A 26,479-nucleotide genomic window follows, 5' to 3' on the forward strand; every position below is an offset into this window, starting at 1 on the left:
TTTATACCGCGTACAATAAACAAGCGCGTTACATACATTATCAAATCAGAGAAAGTCGTTGTTTACTATTAAACAGATAATGTAGATGACAAATATTTTGTCAGAAAATACTAATTAATCCGATGACTCCCGTGAGAGTCGCGCGACATTATTTTCAAACAACAATTGCCGATTCGCATTTCCGTTCATTTTGCCTTATTTCACGCTGGTGAGAACGAATCGAACTACGCGAACGTGAGCAGTTAAATAGAGTTACGATAACCGAACCATTAACTTCTGTTATGGAGCGTCATACGCCGCAAATGACAATATCTGAATTTCGCGCAAGCGCCGCATCCGAACCGAACAAATTTGGGAAATGAAACATATAATATGTCGATCGCACGCACACGAAAGGAACATATGGACAATTCGTGCCTCAAATTTACGGTGACACAACTTTGATTTAAGCACGATCGTGAAATGTATGATGGAACAATTTTGCATAGGTCATTCCACGCGGTTGTTATCGTTGGAGAATGTTCTATATGAATGGCAGCAGCAACTGGCATGTTGAAAATATGTCGAGATACATATATAAATCGCTAATAAATCACGCGAGTCTTGACAATAAACGAGCTTAAATGTTAACATAGTTAAGTAATATTGTAAATGAATAGTACGAGCACCGTCGTGAAGTGCGCACGAAAAGTAAAACACAAATACTCGTCGATTGCGCAATCGAAGACTTGCGAGAATATTTTCACAGGACACCTATCCTTATCGCTGTCCCACTTCGACCAAATTATCAGGCCAGCCAGTCGATAATCGAAAAGTGCAATACGAGACTCTGCTAGTGGTTAAAATATAATTTAGGTCGAAATTTAATCATTTCAAACATTGTTCGATAGCTGCGCGCGTTGGGTTTTATTTACTGTCATTATAAATTAATACGCGTGATTAATCCTGGTGTTACGATTCGTCCGGAAACTTGAGTCAGTCGTGAAACAGCGATAAATGATGGTGTTAAGGAATCCATGAAAGGTCCTCAGCGTCACGTATTTGTCTCGCGCGGGCTTACCTTTAGAATACTAGGAGACGGCGCGAATCGTCGTATCAGGCCACCTGAGGTAGGACTTCAGTCGCAATGCGAACGAGGATGAAATCGGCTCGCGGAAGTGGGTGACGGTATACGCGACGGGAAACAAAGGGGGACACCGAAGTAAGTGAAAACTCGAACGCGATGACTCCGCGGCTACGACCGTCGGTAGGTATGGACCAAGCGGCCGGCCATAAGTAAACGCATCCTCAACCCTCGAGACGAATCGAAATGGGGTGCGGGCATTCCGGCCGCGGTTCCGGATACCCGGTGAACCCTGCGTCGGCGTCGTTGCACCCCTGCGCGGACGTCGCGGCGCAAATTCATCCCTTCCATCCGTGGGTGGTCGACGCAATAGATATCTCCCCCTTGCGCGTATGTCCCCTCCATAACCCCCTACGTCTCACCCCTTCTCGCGATAGTACTCGGGGTTTTCAATGCTGCCGCCATCAGATCCGCGACCACTGCTAGATATAGTCGTCGGCGTACGTGGCCTTTGCACGTCGACGAGTCTTCGACATAGCTCGAATTTTTATGTTTATACATCGTGTCTGCGTGTAAATATGAGTTGCTTCAATTAAGCCGTATCTTGCAATACCTTGCACTTTCAACGTATCAAATACCGATACAGATGCATTTTATAGCAAATATATCTCGAGTCAAGCTTTTTTTATAACACATGACATTGTAATCATACATCATGTTGAGGTAAAATAAATAGGGTTTATACAGGAAGGCGACAGTTTTCTATAATTGTCTATAATTTTATAGACAGCCATTGTTATTTGGAATAATTGTTTTCATTTCTAATTATTGTTGCAACTAGCGGCAGATGCGATTATTTAATATTCATGGCTAAATGTAATTGGTCTCACACGTATCATATAAAATTAAAATTAAATAACCGCGTTAAAAAAATATCTGCATGGACTAATAAATTTAATTTTTGTTCAAATATGAATAAAAATATTATATATGAGAAGTCTTTAAAATTAATATTTCTAGAACCGTTCTGAAATATGCACTACATAAATAGACAAAGAAATCTCAATAACAACAGCTACAAATTTTGCACGACAAATATTTCTTTTGCTTTTAAAGGTGCGAATTCCAGTGTAACTTATATTCTCGAAATGTAATAACACCGTTCTTCCTTGAGAAATAATACCAGATTATCTTCAAACGAATTGTTCAAACGAAATATCGGACATTTCAGTTCCAGGTTCCTGGTAGTATTACCGCGCCATGACGAGCTCTTCTACAGTTACCCAAATATGGTGTAGTAGAAGGACGAGCCAATGGACGCGCATGATTTTCTTTCCATTGCAACGATAAAATATACATCGACACTTGTATCCTAACTATATAGAACGGTATGTAAGGTATAAACGTGGCGCGTAATTTTCTTGTAACTAAATGAAAATAAATTCACGACCGACTAATGGTATTCCCTTCGACAGGCTTTGGCTTGAGCCTCCGTGGGGTTTTATGAACGCAAATTACAGAGCTCGATGGCCGCCTCCTGCCAACGCCGACACTCTCGGTGTCCCAGGGCCTTGGTAACTTTTTCAATTTCACGGCCAGTCACCCCCTGTTCCCTAAGCCCCTTTACCCCCTCTCCATCCGCCTTAATTTTAACTCCTACTGTGTATAAGTCCTAATCCCACTTTGATAATCATATACAATGCGTCCGCCGTACGGCTTTACTTTATTAATATCGAGAAAGCTCGGTCAGAGAAAAAATATTATTAATCAGATAAACAAAAGCTCCATCGAATGAGGTCGACGGAACCGTAGTTTTAGTTACAAACGTTACATATATAACACGGTTAACTTGAAAGAAGTATAAAATAGTTATTTTCTTCGCAACTACCGGCATATATCCGTTTTACAATTTCTCATTCTCGTAATCCTATCGCATTCGAGTTCCGAAACGTATCATTCCTCTTCTTTCCGTCGATTCTTCCCGACCACTTCGTCATTCCCGTGATACTATCATCAGACCCTTCGTAATTTCCGGGCGTACACTCATCCCTACGTTTATCCCGGCGATATCAGCGGGTTTAATTAGCGACCTATGGGGGCGAAATGGCGAAGTAATGGCCCCTATTGACAAAAAGTTGCGCAAAGGGGAAATGCTGGTTTGAACGTTTGACTTTCCGTCGTATAAAGAAGAAATTGGGTTCCCGATCACATATATTTTCATTAAAACAATTTCAAGTAATATACTATAAAGTAATATGCTATTACTTTCATATTATGTGCAATTGGGAGTCATTAACGGTTTTGTTTGTTCGCACTATTCCGCAATAGTAATTCAGCAACCGAGAAATCGCATAACAGTGTCAAAAATAATTTGATATTTGACAACACGAATGTAAGGTCATCCCAAAAAGCTCTTCGACGAGATAGCGCTCCGATATTATATATACAGCTTAGACGTTCTCCGATTTATTAATATTGCAACGATCGATATCACCCTTAAAGCATCCATAAATTTCCCGCCGGTGTACACGCACACGTCCTTCGTTTCACGGTGAACTACCAACGGCGATGCAGCGCCGCGAGGTCGTTGTGATGGTAGGCGGAGGCTGGCTGAGCCTGGGTCGATGTTATGCTCGCTTCGGTGCTCTTGGCTGACACCACCATGACCGTGGAACGATAGAAACGAATACCCGGGTAGGGGAAATATAAGGGCGAGAGCCTGTAGGACCTCGCCGGATAAGGCTGACGCGGGGCCAGGGGAGAAATCGAAGAAAGGAGAGAAACGACGAGGGAGAAAACGAGAAGGAAGAGAGCGGCGGGAGAGCGAGAGACAAAGAGAAAGAGAAAACGAGGAGAAGGGAGGCGGAAGAGGGAGATGGAAACGTTCCGGAGAGATGGGACACGAGGGATTTATGCCGTTGGCTGTCGTCGGAGGGTGGATTGCGAGCCGCGCAGCATAAATAACGACACGACAGGCTTCCACCACCATCGAGGTTGCGTGTACGTGCTGCGTAACTCTGTACTCATCGTATCCGCGTCATTCGAACTTAACAATCCGGGGAAAATGGAGCCGCGCTGATAAATCAATCTAATCAAACGGGACACGCGACACACGAGAGATTTTACGGCAAAGTTATTCTCGAGGCCGAAAAGAACGGCGTTGAATTCGCGAGAAATTCAAAGGATATAGGACGATTTTAACGAGAATGCGAACAATCGATAATTAGCCGAGTTCCTCTCCTGAAGGCGACAGACAGATGTGCGTGCTGGGTTACGCCGCTCGATAATTTTTCTATGCGCATGGGCTGTATTCACAATATTCCCTCTTCACGTCTTGTTTAAGATCTCATAAACGGGGCGCTTACTACGGCTCTAACTGCTCCAACTGAACTAAGGGTGACATTGGTATGCGACAACGATGTGCCTGAAAAATAACTCTTCGACTGCGCGTAACGTTAATCCGACTTTTCTCATTCGAGCGCATGTAAGATGCGACGGTCTTATAATGAGAGAATGTTATTTATGCATCAGGAATCTCATGATTCTTTTGAATACCGTAATATAAAACCTGATTTTGATCGCACACACAGACAGACAGACGGGCAGACGGATAATCGTAAATCGAACAAACCGCATTAATACTGATCCTCTTTTGTTCACATCGAATCTTTGCAGAATTCATTCTTATATACATATATATATATATATATATATCTGTTTTTCTGTATCATGATTCATTATATTCAACGGCTTAGCTGTTATTATCAGCTTGATAAAAATTTGATTTTATGGAACCTATTAATTTCTCATGCATTTTTCTATATTCTGGTCTCATCATTTCTATTCTTCTTTAAAGAACCTGATCTCTTCGCGAATCCAGTCCGCCCTCGAATGGTTTCACGTCAGACTGCCTTAATTCATGGCCATCTTAGTTATCTCTGTGAGATGCCAGTATCTCCTTATCCCGCCGGCAGAAAAGGAAAAACTTGAGGAAGGCGCGGTTTAACTCCGTGACTTGTCTCATAAAGTAACATTAATTGAAAATCTCGTATATTTATCGCAGCTGAACTTGAATCCAGGTAGTAAATACAACGAGAACAATGCGAATTTTTTCTATTCGTGTATCAGGATATCGAATAAAGTAAAATCATTCTTGTTGAAATAACGTGCCTAAAAATATAAATTTTAAAGAAAATCATTAAACCATTATTATAAATCTAGTTCAAAATTATATCAAAATTTAGTTCCTCGAGAATTTTGTTTAAATCTAACCGACAAAAACTGAGATCGTCATTATGTTACTACAAATGATAATTTGGAATGAAACGTTTGCTTTTCTACGCAAGATTGTTCACGGATAAAAGCCAGAGGAATGGAAGAAAATAAGGAGAGCCTTTCATGAATAAAGGATGAGACAAAATCCCATGTAGTCATGTTAGACTGGGGACTCTCTGAACGGCGGACCAAGTCTTAGTAGCTTCGGTGTGCGCAGCCAAGCTTACAGCGCCATTAAAATAAAATAAAGCCTCCCTCTGCCTCCACATCCCATCCTATTCCACTCGTACCGCCGCTATCGGCCGCCACCGCCTTCGTCTTTCACTTTCATCTTCTCTTATCCAGAGCTTTTTTTCTTCTTTATCCTTATTTTTCTCTCCATCTCCATTTCTCTCTTACCGCCGCTTCTCGCTTTCTCTTTCGCTCTCTTTGTTTCTCTTCCTCTCTTTTACTCGCACAGAGGCATATCTTCTGTCTTGCTCCAGCTTCCAACTGCCCCCCCCCCTGCCATCAGCATTTTCAGAATGTTGCCAACGTAGACAGCCAGGGCGTAAACGTGAAATCATTGCTGAGTATACGAGCAGAAGAGCCGTCTATATGTGCCTTTTGAGAGGGTCCGCAATGTTCGTACAGATCACGACGCTTATAATAACACTTAACCGCCGACGGTGAATGGCTGCAAGTTGCAATTTCTCTTCTTTGTGTCTCTTCTTCCCTTTTCGACTGTTCGCGGTTATCGGTCGGGGCGGTTTCTCGGCGCGTTCGAATTTTTTAAATATTTTACTACTTCGGGGTGGATGTCACGCCTTTGTTTCTTGACTCTCTGATTTATTGCTGTATTGCTGTTGGTATCGCGACTTAGTAGCAAGTATTAATTAAAGATAAATTATTTACACGTTTCACCCTGTTTATGAAATAATTTAATAAACGTCTCGTTCGGAAGGCGTTGTAACATGTATAACGTAACATGAAGTTATTGCGAGACATATATACTGTTACTTGAGAGAGATTACGACATATTTAAATATTTACTCTCTACAAACATATAACGCAGTCATAAAAGTCCCGACAAGTACTTCGCGATATATCGCCTCAGTCTTTTCCTCTTCCGAATTATATGCTATGCTTTAATTAACTCATTGATATAAGCTACGCTACATTATGTTTGTAGCCATTAATACCAAATGACTACGTCTTTTACAATTCGTTCGATTAAGAATTAAACTGTGGAAAGTAGTACGTATGACAGATTTTTGACTGAAAACGAAATCAGGGTGGAATAAATCGAAGAAGAAAGCAAAGACGAAATCACAATTCGCTCGCCGAGGACCCAGTTCATCCTGAGCTAACGGAATGATTCTATTAGCGATACCATTAACGACTCGTGTTTATTATGCTTGACGTTCGCTTTTATAGTTATAACTTGAAGTGTGCCCCCTCTTTTCGTCCTTCTTTTACTAGTTTGTTCGCGTGAACAAGGGTGACTGACTCCAATTAGGTCTGATATAGATGTATCTGACAATATTTGTGCCCTAACACAAAGGACAAAAATAACTTTACCGTTCTACACGTAGTTTTTCTTATGTAAAGTGAGTAGAAGCGTATTTATTTTTACATCGCTTCGTTCTACGTTAAAAGTATACGGTCTTGCCTACAGTCTAAACTTTGATAACTTATTTTTTCTATAATTATTATTAATTCCGTACGAAGTGTGATCATGTACATTTGTACGCAAATGAAATCTTCTAGAGAGCGACAATGCGAGGAGGACACGGTTTTATTTTAATTATATCCATAAAGGGGTGGGACTCGTACGGCTTAAGGGCGGTGACAAATTCGAGGGAAGAAGATGATACAGGAAATAGAAGGGAGAGAAGGGTGATGACTGCATTTGGAAGAGGGAAGATTAGATGGAAGGTACGGAGAGAGTCCGGATATTAACAACGCGCGCACCGATGCGCGGGGCGCATGAATTCTATGAGAGTACTGAAACGTAGTTTATATGTATAATACGAGCGTTCTCGATAATCCGGTCCCCTTCATTTCCGTTTCTGTTCATAAATCTTGCTAGGTAAACGTTCTACTCGCGCCGTAGAACATTGTGTCTACGGCGTTTCTCACACAAAAACGCCGTGTTTATTATAGAAATGGCTGTGAATCGCATTTCCTTCTCACTGAACAAATTTCACCTGACAATGCGCCGATCGAGGCTTAATGATTAACGACGTTATTAAAGTACGAGCAATCGACATTTAGTACCTTATTTCAATTTAAAGATTGCACGTGGTACATTTAGGTTTAATAATGGTTCAGCGGAAGAATAAGCTTTTAATGTCGTCCAAAACTGTTAAGGAGGATGTATTCACACTTTGAGAATTCACGCTGTTTCGACTAAGCAACTTATATCTTCAGTTAAAAGATAATACTTTTGGACAAATTATGATATATGTATACATAATACATATATGATACATAATACTATAGTATTAAGTATAATATATAATTTATTCTCCGAGAGAGAGAGAGGGGGGGGGGAGGAAGAAAGAGAGAAATTCTATGTGCTTCAATCTAAAAGACTTTTCAGGAAACAAATATTTCAAGAATGAGAAATGCAGCGACATTTTTCTAAAATCCTAAGTAGCACAAAATATAGCTGCCATAAAAGAGCGGCGTAGAATAAAGTGCTACTTTGGCTGCCTTATCAAGAACGAATGCACAAGCAATCTAAAGTGAAGAGCGAAGATAATGGTCAACGGGCTGTCGCCATCATGAAGCCTTAAACACCGAATAACTATACAGAACGGCGAAATATTTTGAAATAGATTCATAGAAATAGAAGTCATACGGAATTCTGTGTAGATATTTTCTTAAAAAGAAATCACAGATATTGTAAGTTTCTGTGTATGTAATCTTTTGTAATCTCACCTAACTTATTCAAATGAACATATGCGTACACAACTTTTTAAACTTTTACTTAAAACATTAAAGAAGAGAAAAGACAGAATTGAAAAAAGTTTTCCGATATTCCAGATAATGTCAAAAAATATGTGTAACTGTTATATTTTTCGCAACGTCGAATATAAAGTTCCCTTAAGTCATGTCTCTTAACATACAATAATTCATAATTCATGCTTAGTGTCTTTATCGCAGGCTCTAGTTGTACCTTCGCTAGTAAAACAGAGATTGCAACGTGAGTATGTACGGAATTTCAGGGAAATATTCTCGCAATTCTAATCCCTCGAATAATACTGCCGTTTGTACTCGGTAACCCTCATCGTAACCCTTCGCAGAGGACTCCCGACAGGACAATACGATGAAATAGGCGAAACGACGGTCGTTTTGCGTTCACAGTCTATGGTCATCAAGCTTACTTCCGAAACCTAACAACATATCATGATTTTGAAGCTATTGTCTAAACATATCTTTATGTAATTCTGACGAATACACGCGAGTCACAACATATTATCCGAAAGAAAGTCTCAATGAGGATAACCGTAGAATCTTATCAAAACTATAGTAGAGTAGAGAATCAAGAATGGTTAAGATCTCACTTCCGGGACGGGTTATTCGCCTCGCCGCAATTATCCCGCGTCTATTTGCCGCTCTGCGTCGCAACGCCCACGTAATCCGAGTAAGCCGCGAAAAAAGGATTAGGTGCAGATCTACAGCCGTAACGATCGGAGCCATCGCTTCACGGAAGTCGGTCTTCCCGAAGCGCGCTCGTTCGACTGGTCATTTGATGGGCAATAGACACTGGGTGACCGTTCGACCGGTCATCCAGCACCGGACAAACGCGTCCGTCTTTTTCCTCCCTCTCTTTCTTTCTTTCTCGTGTTAAACGATTATTTTTGTTGACGTCGTAAATCCTTTTAAATGCGGCATTCCGAGTGCCCTGATGTATATCCACACGTACCTACGTATCCCCGAGAACTATCGCTTTTCCTTGATATCTCACTTACCCCCGACAATCGTTCCCGGCAACGCGATCACACCGTAGCGCACGCTAACGTCTTTCGTAAGCGACCTGATTTTTACTGGTTCCTATTGGTTCGTGGTACTCGGCACGTAAGAACAGTCGACGTTTCTCTTATTTCGTCTCGTTTTCACGTGGTACCGAGAGACAATTCGGATTAACGATCAATCTGCTGTGACGATCATTCTACATCGTATTATAATACTTCACCTGGCACTGGCACATTCAATACCAATGAAAATTTTACAAAAGCAGCACACGTGACTACTTCGAATATCAATGCAATATATAAATGAACATTCTTATTATACATATATCCAATGTTAGAATTATCGTTATCATTTATATTTAGCACTTTTAAATTAATTTAAGAAATTTTATTTATTGTTAAAATTTAATCAAGCTTTAACTTCCTAATTTTTGATATTACGCGTATCTCGGTATCAAATCTTGAATGAAAATTAAACGTATCAACATCATATATGTATATGTGCCAAACCTGAAATCTATATGAATAAATTCTGTTCCACTTATATATATCTATGATCTCTTTAAGGTTTAAACTCTTTATAAATTGCCATTTGACTTTGAAATTAGATTTGATGATGTTACCGTCGGTGATAAAGACAGACTATTAGAATACTTTATGTCAGCTCGACGATTGTAAAAAGATGTATTAGCGATTGATCATTAAAAATCCAGGTATATTTCACATTTAATCATACAGTACAATTCTTTCCTTATTCGGTATTGTATTTGCTATGCGCACCAGTGTACTTGTCACAATCGCGATATCAAAATATAATATTGATAAATCATTGTAATGTAATACATTATACAATTAAATACAATTTTTGGTAAAAATACCTATTTTGCGTAAATACCTACATATTTTTGATTATCATTTATCGTATCTTCAGATAAATCGAGATGCATACGTAGAAATAATTTACTCGCAAACTAGTTTTGTTAAATTTTAATATACGCACATCGTGTAATTCGATTTTATTATACTTGTTATACATTACGTTAGCCAACAACCTTGATTGGTTAGGATTGGTTGTATGTAATCAAGCCGGTTTTGTGAGTTGGATATACTCGGAATAATCATTACCTTCTACGTGTCAGTATTATTAGTGCGCTAATGAGAGACATGAATGAATTGATCATGGAACTTAATTACACAGCTACATCAGAGACGATAATATAAATCTTTTTTCCAATTCCTAATTGATTGGTTGGACGATTGCAATCAATCGAAACTCGAATTGACCTCCCAATATCAATTGAGGTTTTGTTTAAAAAGCTCTTCTAAGGTCTAAACTGCTCAGATATTTTAAAGTAACCCGGAAGCCGGGTGAAAAACCCAAGAGCTCGAAAAACTGATTCGAGTTCGAAAAAAAGGTAGTAAAGTAGAAATCCCCAAATTCCCACTAACCTTAATTACTTTATTGACAGGGATTACGTTTTGGACGGTCGACATAAAACTGCATTTTTTGCTTGTCCTTTCTGGCATTAGAACCTCTTGGTCCCAGCTTCCGTGTTTTCTTTTCTGCAAAGTGTCTTCAGATTTTCTCGGCGGTCAAATAGAGTTTCACTAACTTTCGAAATAGTTACCGCAAAAGGGTGCGGTCGATGCACCCATATCGGAACGAATCCTTTTAGTAAAGGTTTGAATTGAACCATGTTTATACTCGGAGTTAACAGAGAAATCTGTTTGACATACTTAAAGATATATGTATATCATGTATTATTTAAATTAAATTATAACAATTTTGATCGTTATATGAATCGCAATTATTATCATATTTACTATCTCTTAACAGAGAGAGAAAGAAAGATTCTGTAACAAACAAACTCAAACGCAGTTTTTTTTTTTTTAATTAACAAAGCAGCGTCTGTAATTTTCTCAGTCGCAGATTTATCTGAAAAAGTTGCAGATAGTACCTAATCCGATTAACATCGCGCGTCGTGCAAAATAAGATTCATTGTAGTCACAAATCCCCCGTAAGGATTCAAACATTTAACGTTGGCTACATACTATGACTTTACAGCGGCCGACGTAACAGCCGCTATATATTTACACGCGTATTTACGACTGTCCACTCTGCTCCGTGCTAGCACGCTTCGAAACACGAGCCAACGCAACGTGGCGCACTGTTAGGCAGCGTTTTAGCCGCCGCATCCTGAAAGCCTCGAGGCGAAAAAGCAAATAAATCAATGAAAAAATACTTTCGCTTCAAGAAATAAAATCAATGTATAAGATATTTCTGATCGGCAGCAATTATTTTCAATAAAAATACATTTCTAAATCCATATTTGAAAAAAGACTGCTAGTATACATTTGCAATTAATTCTGCTTAAGTATCAAGCTTATTGAAGAAGTTATATGTCAATGTAAATAATAAATTTTATTTTGATACATTTGTACTAATAATTATAATCGTTCAATAAACAACTTTATGTAGGTTTGTTATATTTGTTTAATTAACACGTGTATTTAAACATGCTTGTTCATTGATGCGTTATATTCAAATGATTGTTTCTCAGTATATTTGCGCTTAAAAAATATTTATTTTGGAGAAAGAGAGAAAGAGAAATACAGCTAAAATCTGACACTTATTACATATATGTAACAAAATAATTTCTATGGTCAGGATCCGCCACTCCTACTGAAGCGTTATAAGATACTTAAAAAAGAAAAGACTCCAATCACCTCGCCATTTCAATCGCCATCACAAAAAGCTTGAAACTAGTTTCCATCAAGAGCACAAATCATTCTGGTCCACCGTGACACTGGTTTTAGTGGCCGCGTAGCAATAGCAGGGAGCAGGACTCGCAAAGTATAAAAGCGTTAAATATTCCACAGTCGGTTTAAAAATTCCATCACAAAAAATTATTGGACATGCAAACTAACGGAATAAAATGTTTTCGAGATATATGACATTCAGACTACAGAAGCGATCTTTACTATTCTTTATCCGGCGTATTCTCCCTACTTTGTTCTACTATAAAAGACAGTTTATTCTGTACTAAAAGATGCAAAATTCTTATCGTATCGAAGAATTGTTGAAGTACGACGAAACCGATTACTATAAAGAGTTTCTACATGTGCGGGAATGAAGCTCGGCGTCGTTATCGCTCACGGTGAGAATGTCGCATAATTCGAGATTCGTCACGTTTCATGGCTTGTTATAATTACGACTAAGGTGCCCAACCATAACCCCGTCTCGCTTACTCTCATTACTTATCTTTCTCGGTGCAAAAAAAAAAACACGTTCGTTGATACTTTGCTGTCTATCTCATTCTGTATTAGCACTATTTTTTAATATTGTTACACCTGCAAAAAAATAACGTCGTAGGAAATTAGACATATTAAGCTGTTCGATATTTTTCTTTACCATCTTTTTCCTACTGTCAAACACATATAGGATGAACTACAATTTTAAGTGCTTTATCCTGATGCGTTAAGTAAAATTTTTTCTCAGAGTATCGCGTCAACATGGCCGATTTCCCACGCGTGGCCATCATCCAAGGCGTTTCCATCTTTGGTTCACATGGATCGGTCGGATGAGTTTGAAGTTGGAGCCTGTTGCAACTTGCTGCAGTTACTATCGCTCTTGGAATTTTTAGACGACACAATCAGTGCCGACGAGGAAAGAAGAGTAAATGGAGACGGATCGGAGTGGAATGCGTAGGAAGAGAATGGCGGTAACTGCCGGAATCGAGCCGTGCGGAGAGGGTACAGACGAAGAGAGCAGGCGGAAGACGGCGTGGAAGAAAGAGGGAGTTGGGCGAGGGAAGCCTTAAAAAGCAGCTTGGGAATAAAACTAAAAAAAAGGAGCGAGAGCGCAGGCGGCAGTAAAACGGTGAGCGAACGGCCGCCGAGGAGATTCCGCGAGCGGATAATTGTGTAAGTGGACCCCTCACGTTGCGCGTTGCTTCGATATTGGTACGAAGACAACTCCGACCAATTTTGATATCCCGCTTGCGGTGGATTGGCAACAACGCAAGAAAAAAAATAAGCACTATTTCCAAGAATAATTTCAATAGCCGCGTCTTCGTAAAATGTGCATTAATATTTCTCGTGCTTTCGTTATAGAATTCAATTAAATAAATGCAATTCTATTCGAAGTACTATTTATAATGCAATATAATTTTTGTCTATCTTTCTTTTTCTGTACCAATATCGCAACGAAATAATTATTTTAAAGACTAGTTTTTAAAATTTACTCCACTCTCAGTCGAGCTCTCGAGTTAATCAGTATTGTCAAGACGAATGAATTAGGGACAATAAAAATGTCTGAACATTCGTAATGCCAGGAAAACTGTAAAATAGACTCGAAGTCCCGTCAACTCGTGATGAACGAAAACCAATTCATCCATCTCCTGATTAAAGATATAAATCATACACCGATCGGCAGGAACTCCGCTTCCCGATAGCGAACTCTCCAAGTACCTCGTGTCGGCGCGCGTGATTAATAGTCCCGCTTGCTCAGCAGGATCAAGGATCTGACGTCGATCCAAGATGCTGAACCACCTAGCGACTCTAATGCCCGTACGCGCGCGTTGCCCGTATATCGAACCGTATATACCGTGCAGCACGCGGCGACGGTAGCATTTATGGGCATCACCGGCGTGAATATTTATGCGGCGACCATTATCGTCTACATAATAGCAGGTATAGCGAATGCGGATAAGCGAAGCTCGAACCTGCAATACGACGAGTCTCGAGTCGGCAAGCCGCGTCTTGGAACCAGATGAAACGACGCAGGACCGTAGCAAGGCCAACAACAACATGCACGAGCGCAACGAAGCGAATTTCTACCGCTTCTATCGCGTGATTCGCGTGTACCTGATTAACATTTAACGCGATTCTAAGTGTAGTAAATTCTAAGAAATTTGATTTCAATAATGGCACTATGCGGTAAATATAATTCACAGGGATTGGCGATTCGCCAAGCGTCGTATTAATGAGAAGTCATCAAACGCATGACTCACACACAAGTATACAATTTCAATATTTAATAACACCGGGATTGGTGGCCATTTTCCCAGAAAAAGCTCTTGAAAATGCCGCGCCGATCCACCCTCTTTCTCCCCAATTGGAATATCGATTACGAGAAAGCCTTAGGAAATAATTCCCGCTACGCGGCTGGAAACGCCCATGACTATGGCTGGCCGTGGAATATCGGATGGAGCGCGGCGGTTGGTATCTGTCCCGAAGAGATATGAAACGCCTATGGTGTACACCACGGCCGTGCTGAGCCTATGGCTAGGCCGGTGCACGGTATAAGGCCAAGATCCTAAATCACATTTGACTCCCGTAATGGGATTGCCGAGAAAGCCTAAACCCCAGAGGAATGAAATCTCTCTGATAGTAAATCTACCTCTTTCATGGATCTCGCTCCCCCGCGCCACCATCTTTTTCCAGACGCCGAAATGCCTCCCACGGTTGCGGGTTGCGGCGGCATCCATTTTCGGACGCTCATTCCATGCACTCGGAATGTGAACATGCCACCACATCGGAGATTAGGGTCCGACAGGCTGCTGCACTAAGACCTGCTCTGACGTCAAAATTAAACCGCGCAATGCGTCCATAAGTTTTCTCTTTTTATATGTGCCGGCATGCTTAACAACGATCCTCCTCGTAAATCAGGAGCTCTCTTTTCTGTGGCAATCGTAATTTCTTCGATTGTAATCCGATCTCTAAACCGAACATTCACTTTGCGAAATATTTGTCAACGCATCGCTGACCAAAATCGCGAACGATAAAATATATCGACACATTCTACCATCGTTGCGATCACATCGAGTTGTGCGAAAGAGCAATCAACATCGTGCAAGTACCACTTGAGATATACGACGAATAACAATTTCGGAGAAAGTGGCAGTTCCGAACAACATATCCTAAAGAAGTCCTATTTACGCGCCGAGTTTCCATTAAATAAAAGAATATGGACATAAACTAATACTTTCATATCTTATTACATATATTATTTTAAAAATCCATTCTCTCTCAATATGAAAAAGGTAAAAATAAAAAAAACGTCGAATAGAAAGAAAAAGCAACGAAAAAGCTAGAAAAATGATTTAACGTTCATCTTAAAAAGGCCTAGTTTGAAAGAGTATTATATAGTGCACACTCCCTCGAAAGACGTCACTGAAAATCTGTTTTCATTTCTAGCGCACGAACCACGCATGTCTTGCAGGTTCTATTTAAAAAAAGAGAAACTTCCGTTTCTATGGCTAGAAACACTTTTTTGTCGGCACCTTGTAAAATCCTTTCGTAGAGAAGCGCGGAAAACGGAGTGAAATCGAAGTGGAATGTAGGCTAGCCGGTCACTATTTCGACGAAAAATAAGCGGTAGAGAATCTCCAAAAAATACAACAGAGCAAATTGAGGGGGCTGGTAGACTCAACGAAGAGAAATAAACCGGTCGAGAGAGAGAGCGCGCGCATATATGTTTCTCTCTTCGTTTCTCGTCTCTTAAAAACGTCAAAACCGTCTCGGGAGCAATAAAGACAATTGTTATTGTACAGAACTGACCAGATCGTGTTCTCGCAGACTCAGTTCGTCCACCTTCTAACGTCCTTCTCTGCTCCGGTCACGATCTCCGTTTTTTTTTTTCACTTTTCATTCTTTCCCACTGCCACGCTGGTATCGTCGCTTCGTGAGAAATTTATTAAAGCCAACGTAATCTATTTTTATCTCCGGTATAAACGGAGAAGGTTACGTTCCGAATGCTCGCCGTAGAAGCAAAACGTGATTATTTTATTCTAAAGATATCGAGATACCGAGATAGAGACAGATGTAGAAAGCAATTTCTAGGTTTTAGTCGGATACCACTCACCATGCATCGGGCTGATCTTGGAAGGAAGAGGTTACGGCGGGCCTCCAAACGCAGTAAGGAAGAAGAGATCTACTTCCCCGAGCTCGCGAGTTTGTGAGGCCTCGTGGCGTCTCGTTTCACGTGTTAATAAATAGCCGCGTTATTACCGGCAAGCTAATTCCTCAGTCACTCTCTTCATTTAACGAAGCCAATTATGACAGGCATAAATGTAAGCACTTAATAGTTGTGTACACAAACGCACGCGCGCGAAACGCGGCGCCGTGACTCCGCTGGATCGGTTCACGCTGATCTAATATCGCAATAAGCACACAAACAAGACTGTAGCACAGCATCCTAACGTTTGCGAAAGCAATTCTCACTCGATTACCCGCAAATTCTCCCTCAATGCAGGGTTCACACACGTAACGAGAGTATGATACATAAAACAGAAATTATCTCTGACAATACATAAGTTGATTAATATTCCAACCACCATTATTACAAAGAATTCACCACGAGGACATCGCATGCTCTGTTCGTTCCTTTAAATACGTCACAAAAATGTCTCGACGTTAAGAAAACAAAAAAAAATGCCGTGGAAACGTCGCATCTATGCAGCACATCGATCCGTTTTATGTATCATTCATCCGGCGCTCCCAAGCGCGACTGAAATGCCGCGAGCGGTTCACAGTTAAGCAAGTGCTCGGCTTAATTGCCGCCATGATACTTTTATTGTGCATTAATTCCGTGATTGTCGTTACGAAATCAATTTGCCACGATACTTGAGGCGTCGTAAAGTTATTTAACGTGTATTATAAAAACAGCGCGCTTACGTGTTCTCCCACTTCGGCGTTTTCGTCCCTGCACTTCGCTTCTACGCGGCCTATATGACTACGTATTGCCTCATAAAGATCTACGCACGGCGACTCATTCTGATTTGCCGGCGGATTTCAGTGCGTTTTACCGGCTTTGCATAGCGTAATACGGAGATTGATTACAAACAAACGTATCAGGTGTAATATCGAACCAAGAAAGTCATCTGTGCCTAAGCAACTTTGCGAATTATTCAATCACGATAGAGGTATAACGAATGGGAAAAACGACGCTCCCTGTCCCTGTGTACTATTTCTTTCTATATTTTTAGACGCTTCAAAAAGAGTACATGATAAGTTTATAATTATCCATTCAATTTCATGACATTAAAATAAAAAAATTATAATAAAAAGAATTTAGTAGTACGTAAAAAGACTTACAGAGAAGACTCTTATTACACTTTTGCGTAATACTTTATACGCTTCACATCGGACAATCGCTTAAATTGGCAAAAATGCATTAAGCATTCAATATCTTTTTAAAATTGATGGATTATATGACGACGCGAAATAAAATACGACATCAATTCTTATCTTCCTGGACAATTTTTTTAATTTTCGCGATATTCCCTTAAAAAAATCCCGTAACAAAATTTCATCTACTAAAAAAAAAAAAAAAGAAAAAAGATTTAGTAATTACCTTCATGTGTATGAAATCTTTAAATTGCATTTGCGCGGGCGTTTATTCAGTTTTTTATTGCATTATACTTATTGTTTTACTATGTTTTAATTCGAAAACTCGAACACATGACACCGCACTATAATCCTTGTAATATACACGCCTTTCTCGACAGATGAAAAGTTGCATCTTGGAATTTTTCTAATTTTCTGATACACGTGCAGTAGTGTCAGAATAACTTTCTTTTTCTCCTTCTTCTACTTTGATTTCGTTAAATATATTACTAAGTTATCTTGGATATGTTTTGGATTCTTATTTCTATCACAATAAAATAATATTTCCTACTGGAAATTATAATATTATGGGTGGTATCGAACTCGAAACATTCGCTTGGTAAATTACTGTTCTGCTAACAAATAATCTAGCATTCCGGATCAGAAGCACTTATTATCTATTAATATACCTTAAATCTGTCATGTGTTTTGTGTATTCACTCATTGTAGAATAGAATAATACGAGCTACAATCACTTTATAATGACAAAACAGCACACTTTTCACATATAATTTATCACTATTATACTCGTTTTCTCAGATTGTGGCTTTAACGAGCACTTGCAGATTACGATGAATCGATATTAAAATCACCAAATTTTAATTTCTTTATATTCCGCGAAAGAATATATAAATGCAATGTAGTTAGATGTGCCGCTCAAGAGAAACTGATCGCTCGTCTTGGTTACTGAAACCAGTCGAGTCCTTCGAGATCCGACGGCCGTCGCCAAAGACGACTCGTTCGTTGTTTGCTCAACTTATTATCGCGGTGTACGAACAAATACGCGGTGCATCTTTCAACGTTATGCCGTCGCCTTTCGTGGCCGAAACCTGCGATGCCGTTTTCTCAGATGACTTGAGATAAAGTGTCAATTCAGAAACCTGTCGCGGCGGGAAAAAGTCAGAGTGAAAACGCGATATACGAAACCTTTCCGTCATATACTGATTAAACTCTCAGTATATATCTCATCAATACGTAAATAATAAAGTAATGTACACTTTTCTATAGAATCTTACGTAATTTATGTATTATAATTCATAAATGTGTCTGAATACGACATATATTATCAAAACAGTTGGATATTTCCACATTAAGAATAATATGGATATTGGCAATAAAATAATAATGAAATTGAAAAAGAATATCAGTTGTTAAATTAATTATATCGTAAAAACTAAAGACAGAAACATTGTGATACGTTCAACGATGCGTTTACATATATAATGTTATTAACATATATAATGTTAATAAAAAACGGTAATAGTTAACTAATAAACGCGATATTTCTGTTTAATACATCTTACCAATCAGAGAACAATTATTATTATTGCTACAAAAATTATATTTTTTATTTGCAGCATATATTAAAATATGCAGACATAAATTATCATTGACTATAAAACTGATAAGCTTAAAAAAATATGTAATTGTATAGTACCATGACTCTCTCTTAATATATGCAATTTAATGTAGTTCGCAAGATAAATAGACGGAGGTGTAAAAAATTTTTTAAAATTAAAATTTGTTTAATATATTAAATTTACACCTACATATTTTTATGTATTGACTCACATTTTTTATATTCTTTTCATATTCTTTTCAATCATGTCGTAAAAATACTAAAATTTACTCTGCATGAATTTTATTCTTTGTCTTTTTTATTCTCATTATTAAGAAATAAATTTAATTGCGTAGCTTAAATTTATATAATATAGAGATTTCCCTGATTGAAAAAAATATTCAATAGTTTTTTACACTGGGGAGGGAGTAGCTAAAAAGTCACATCAAAAACTGCCATCTAACGAGAGTCTTCGTAATGTTAATTGATACATGTTGGAAAAGAAGATACCTGAACAGTCCTTCTGTAGATATAGTAGGATTTTAAGAATAGTTATCTCTTAGTGAACAGTTATCCCCGGTTTAATAAATATTTCCAACATATTCTTAACATTTTTACAAAATTAAATAACACTATATTTAATGTATGTGTCGACATACATTTAATCTAGTTGCCTTCACATTCGTTATATTGATAACTATGTATATTTCTAAAAAAAACTAGATACATAAATATGTAAAATATATATAAGTATAAAGACATTAACAAGAACAAATGCAAACCTTGACATTGCAATTAAATAGTAATTAAAAAAAATATTCCAAGAAAGAAATAGTTTTGATTAAATGGAAAGACCTGAAATCTGGATATCCACGTATCAGCTTTAGCAAGTATATTAACATTCTATATTCGCGAAATATTAAATGCCTTTTTTGCATGATTCAGCAACGACGAAAAAATCGAAGAAGCGAATAGTACAGACCTAGAGGGTTACGTTGATGAGACTTCCTATACATTTATATAGGGCAGTCCGGAGAAGTTTTAGTATCTGCTGAGCGCTACGCTGTAGGAGATATTACCATCCATAAAGTTTTACGAACCGAAAATATCAAGCTTACTTGGATACTGGTTTATACGCGTCCCCGCAGCCTATGGCTGCTTCTCTTCGGCAATTACAGGCGGCTCGCTTGATATTGAGGAACAGCGACGACGTACGCGCGAAAAACGTATCTCGTTCGTGATTACGACGATTACGAGGGAGGCAACATATTTTTCGTTTTTTTTTTCGCAGAAAAAAAAACGGTGGCGAAACACTTAACGCCGAAGAACAAGACCGACATGATCCTTCGGGCAATGCCTTTAAATTCGTGTAATGGGTTTACACGCATAGCGAATTTTATGAAGCGATGATTGGCGGTTAGTGGGCGAACGGCCTCCTAATTTTCTAAGGATCCCTGTGCCAGTAATAATTCTAGTCCTCGTTATCGCAACAAAGTTAACGTGCGAGAAATTAGACGTCACGTATTTAGTAAACATAAATGCTTCCGTCTACTTTAGATTTATAGCCTGTACGGCTCCGCATGTACTTATACATATACCTCAAATAGAAAGCATACTGTCTTCGAAAACATTAAATTTACACTTCTGTGCCTGATAAAAGAAGAAAATAATTTTAAACTTACCGCTTTTGATATACATATATGTTCATGACTGTCTTTATGAATGTGACTACATTATTTTTGTAAAGCAGATTTATTGACCAATCAAGGCACGTATTATGGAACTTTTTGGAATAAATTATACCGTTTTTTTTCTAGAAAACGTAATAGAAATTTAGGAAATAACTAAACCATTTTAATCAGAATCCATTCCGAAAAATTCTACAATACGCGTGTCCTGATCTGAATATCTATAGAGAACTGATTTTTCCCGAATAAAAATATCGAACGAAGGTATAACTTATTAGTGCAAAATATTTTGAAAATTAATAGAAGACAAACATCCTAATACAAAAACATCAAATCTATAATAGTTTTTATGTTCAAAGTAATGAAAATAAGTTAATGGTATCACATAGAGTTTGCCCGCTAAAGTGTAAACTTCGCTCTTCTAACTTCGCTTACACGTATATCATTTGTCACTGATTTTCCAGTTACGATATTATTTATATTCCTCAATTAATTTTGTCTCTTGGTTTCTTTAAAAAATTTTATTTATTATAGACTTTCTTCTATTTCATGGCGAAATATTTATTGCATGGCACTTTCTCATTTTTTTGCAATTAATTTAAGCAACGAATTCAAAAATTAATCAATTACAACGTACTTTATACAAAAATTTTCCAAATGACTAACATATTACATCCTTAGGTATTTTCTTAATTGCATTTCCTGAAAATCTTATCCATGGAAATATGTGGCAAAAAGTATAAAGAATGATAATATCTTATCAGGTTTAAAAACAATTCTTCTTATGCAAAAATTATTTTATTATTTTTTACCAAGAGCTCATTTTATCTGATATAAAAAATTAACAAATTAATAAAATCCAAAATAAATATTATTAGTAATCAATTTTAACCTATTCATCTGACAATGAGACAGTGAATCTATAATGTGTTACATTTACTAGCAATATTTTTATATTCTGTCATATTTGTAGATATATATTTTACATATATTTGATATAATTTTCATTCAGATCTATTATTTTAACTTAGAGTAAAATATAATTTAGTACTCACCGATACGATGCGCAACAGCGGAGTTGTGACCACGTTGTAACTACGCTGATCTGTAACATAAAAATATAAAATCCATTATAAGAGCTTCCAAAATATAATTAATATTTTAACAGATAATCATTACGCGTCAAAATCTTTATTCGTTTTTCAAGTAGATATCCAATGCGACATTTACATAATTTCCAAAAAAGAGAAAATCTTTTAAGATCTAAAATATTGATATGAAATTTTGAGTAAATATTTTTATCTTTAATTCTCATCTAAATAATCCAAGTAAGTACTCGAAATAAATGGTTAAATCTAAAAAAAATAACAAGTTATATTTAAATAGTAAATTACTCACCCCATGGTTGGTCCGCCGTCGCCCGATGCCTCCCAGGTCCCCTCCTCCTCTCAGATTCTTTGGTTGCTGTCACATAATACAACACGACACTCGGTTAATTACAATACATAATAACTAATTATATGTATAACGATTGCGCGATATTGTGTAATTCCGGCAACATTCCCGATGTTAATTAAACGCGCCACACATCCTATTATCAAGAAAAAGTAACGCGTTTAAAGCTACAATCCACTCGATCTATTTCCGAAAAAAATCGATAACATAACACCAGTCTGTACATGTACGAGATTCAAATGTTCTTAAAGAAATCATCTCCCGTAAATATAATAATGAAACAATAGTTTATTGTAATTCTCTTGCTTTGTCGTTTCCATTTCTGTTTGAAGTAAATCAATTGCGCGAGATATCTGTTTCGCTAAATAGTCGTCGCCTCGATATATGCTTGCGGATCGTTAATCGCGAAAGTTAGCTGAACGCGAGAGCTGATAATTTATTAAATTGTTCATAACGGATGATCTCGTGTTTGTCTGCTGCTTGTCGCGATCGCGCTTCGAGAGGTAATGATGCGTAATGCGCCGCTGCCTACCGGCTCGGGCATCGCCGTGCGAATGATATAGAGCGGGCGGGGGCGACCCTATATATGTAAACAATATAACGTACGGCGCGGCAAACGCTCGACGTACGTTGTACACACATGAAAAAATAAACGTGTGCCAGTTAGTTCGTTATCACGAAAACTTTAACGTATTATAGAAAATTATAGAATCAAATATTCAGCTTATTTTGTATTCTTCTATTCCTTAAATTGAAATTTCAATAAACGGATAACGTTTTATGTCTTGTTTTGTGAACTCGCTAGCATCATTGCTTATAGGATAACAATTGGGCACAGTTCTGCAATGCGGAACCAATTCCAAACTTACATTTCCGTTAAAGTAAATTTCGCGAAACAGAAATAAAATTTTGCGCCAACGTTATCTCAAATATAATGATCGAACTATAATCATCCTCAGATATAATTCCATGCGTTTTTAAAAAATCTTATATCCACAGAACAAAAATCAGTACAAAACTAAAAATCACGCGAAAATGGCATTTAATTCCTTATTGTGCATAATCCAATTAATCTTGCGAGGATTTTCATCAAACAACAATCTAAAGAATTTGCATGTAAGAATAGTACAAATTTGTTATTAACAATCAAAACTTGTTAATGTCAATTAATTGCTATAATGTCAATTAAACTGGCAAGATGAAAGACAAAATGTGTTACGGGAAATATCAATATTTTTTCAGCTGTAAAAATTAATAATATGTGGACTACGTGTAAGCACAATTACGAGCTTGAATGTACGATTAAACAACTTTGATACTATAATTCGTTATATATAATGGAAAAATATTATAACTTCGATATTTTCACATAAAAATTTTTTATAATTAAATCGTAAAATAATATCTAAAAGCTTATAAATTGTGGAAATGTATTCTGATAAAATTACACCAGTAACCTCAATTACTGACAGTAAAAATATTTTATAGACACGTATGCTACTGAGAAACTAACTTAGCAACTGCTTAATAAACTCGTACATATCTTTCCATGCGGGACGGACAGAAATTACAGCATACAATAATTTAGTAATTAGAAAATGTCTATTAACCTGAATCGGTTATCAAGGCACTTGACGGTACAGGTAGATCGTGTATAAATACTGCGTGCAAACGATGTAGGCAACAGAAAATATTAAAATGGCCGAACACAAAGTTGTGCTGCTATTCCTTTTGTTGGCAATTGCAAGTCTGGCAGGTAAATAAATTTTGTGCTAATAAATGTATATAATATTTATTTATATGGTCAATAATCTTGTGCGCGCGTTTCGTATCATTTTATTAAAAGCGCGTAGAACGTACTAAAAATGATCGGTTCAATTTATTATAAGATAATGCTTTATCGTTGATATTTATTCGAGTAAAAGTTTTCTAATAATATTTTGTACAATTTTTCTAGGCGCCAAGACTCCTAAATCCAACACGGAAAATACTGAGGCCGTTGGCACTAAGTTCTTTCATCATTGGATACATGACTTATTCAAGATACATGAAGTTCCGATAAATTTTACAGATTCAAATAAACCAACGACAAATAAAGTTCCGGAGAATTCTTCGAATAAGCCAATGATATTCCGAAAGAAAATTCCGAAAAGTTCTGTAAATTCAAATAATCTAATGGACATATAGATGCATGAAGTCATGAAGATTCCAAAGATTGACTCTCATATAAATGGTAAACTGTATTACTTTATTTGCACGTAAAAATAATTTCTATCACGTAAAAATAATGTACTATCAATTTTTTTTATAAAAAAACGAAAGATTTTTATTTGTCTTGATTTTTAATTTTTATACCAGTAAATCTTCAATGTAATGCTATTAAATTAAAATTTGAATTAGTCAAACAGCAAAGTTTTTAACCTGTTTACTTAGTATTAAAAATCTTTATCCGCAAAAACTTAATATTCTCGTAGTTAGATTTTTTCCAAAATTTTTGTTACGAAAAAATTAAATTCGTATCAAAGATATTTTCTATCATAAATAACAAAATAAATAGCATTACATTTTCAAGTATAATAATTGTAAAGTATAGAAATATGAGGTAAAAGTCAGTTAACATTGAAGTAAAACGGCATTATTACGATCGAATATATAAAACAGTTTAAAAAAATAACAATAATTTTTTCTTTCTTCTAAATAGATTGGCGAAACCAATTGGCGATTCAGCAGCTGCTACCGCGTTAAAAGTACCGGCGGACAACGACTTTCTTGCTACTTTCACGAGACATATTGAAGGACTTCATTGCGAAGGAGGAGGCACATTACGCGATTGTTACCAAGGAAACAGAGCATGTAGCACGTTTTTATTGACAGATAAAAGAAACCGTGCGCAGCCCTTGTCAAAATGGTACACGGTTAAGCGACTGGCTGTCGAAGCAGCTACTATCGCTAGTGATATTTAGTTTTTGATGCTTCACGAAACCGCGTTATTTGTACATTATGTGATGCAACAATCGTTCTAAAGTAATGTAAAAAAATCAATGCACGCATAAACTTTCGCAATTGCACAAATATATAAAATAAATAATTACTCCACATTTTCACTCTTAACTTCTTCGTTATATAAATATTATCTCTACAAGCACATAAGATTTATAGGATACCGAAAACACAATAGCTCGATAGTATTCTTTGGGAGTTATACTTCGCCCTTTTCGATTATGAAAGATCTTTAGTTATAGAAGAAGACGAAGAAAGCAAATGGAGGTTATAATATTTACAGGCGCAATAAAAGTATGCCTTTAGCGACCCATTCACCTAAACCTTCTGTTGAAGAAACACCACATCGCGGAACGTTGGCCGTACAATAATGCCAAATACGCGTGAAGAGAATGCGATTCTCAGACGTTCGGCTAAAGTCGCATCCGTACCAGTTTTACTGCTTTTTTAGCTTCTTTTTCGCCACGCTCATTCCTATCTACCTTTAATCTTGGTTATTCCGTCATGCGATAAGTTACGTGACATTGGCGACCACCGACGATAAAAAAGGAATTTTTTTCATAGATATATTGACGATATAAAAAATATATTATAACCACATTTTTTTTTAGCAAAAGTATTTCGTAATTTTCCGTCCGTATTCGAACAAATGTCTGCAAAAACATTTCTTTATATGTATATACATATATTATTGAAAGAGTTAAATATTAAATTTATTTAATCGTTATCAACTTTCCGAACACTCTAATATTTATAAAATCAACGGGATTATTAAAAATTGGCATAGTCTTTCTACAATCGATTTGGCAAGTTTAAATAATAATTTTTGTTTAGAAAAATGTTTAGAAAATAGGTTTAACAAAAAAATAATATACATAAGAAAAGGCACGAAATCATATATAAAATGCAAATATTTAAGTTATCACAGTTTGAGCATATTGCAAGATGAGTCGCCATTTTGGAACGAAGCCGCCCGTTCCCACGTAGTCGCAGTAAATTTATCGGATTTTCCTTCGGTCTATCGTATCCCTCACGCCCATGGACCAAGATGGCCGACTTGGTATCCATGGAAACACTCTCTCTCTCGCAGCATCTCTCCGCCAGAACGGTTCGTTCTGTGGGGCGAAGGGACGAGCGAAATAGCGTGCGCGCCACGTCAGCCAAAGAGGGGTGGCGCACTCGGGTAATGGGATACGAGCCGACATATTTCTCGTATCGTCCATCGAACGAGCCATCTAATCTACAGGCCCCAGTTTCTTTGCCGCGGGAACGACGGACGGGGATGACGATGAGATCGTTATTATGTGCT

At 37.4% G+C, this 26,479-nt stretch overlaps 1 protein-coding gene and 1 long non-coding RNA gene across 2 annotated transcripts in view; one reads left to right on the forward strand and one right to left on the reverse strand.

Annotated features, from left to right (window-relative positions):
* The window catches only part of LOC139770494 (uncharacterized), a 189,728-nt gene that overhangs the window by 95,092 nt on the left and 68,157 nt on the right, over window positions 1-26,479 (forward strand). The window lies entirely within an intron of this gene.
* LOC139770482 (uncharacterized) overlaps window positions 1-26,479 on the reverse strand; it is an 81,206-nt gene that overhangs the window by 52,406 nt on the left and 2,321 nt on the right. Inside the window, exons 2-3 of the mRNA XM_071702465.1 lie at window positions 22,114-22,179; window positions 21,771-21,820 (exon numbers count right to left, since the gene is read on the reverse strand). Of these exons, the coding sequence (XP_071558566.1) occupies window positions 21,771-21,820; window positions 22,114-22,179 (116 nt within the window). The remainder of the gene's footprint in view (window positions 1-21,770; window positions 21,821-22,113; window positions 22,180-26,479) is intronic.

This window comes from Temnothorax nylanderi, unplaced genomic scaffold, assembly GCF_030848795.1.
Source record: "Temnothorax nylanderi isolate EJ_2023f unplaced genomic scaffold, tnyl_v1.0 TNYL_tig0030_pilon, whole genome shotgun sequence".
NCBI classification, from domain to species: domain Eukaryota; kingdom Metazoa; phylum Arthropoda; class Insecta; order Hymenoptera; family Formicidae; genus Temnothorax; species Temnothorax nylanderi.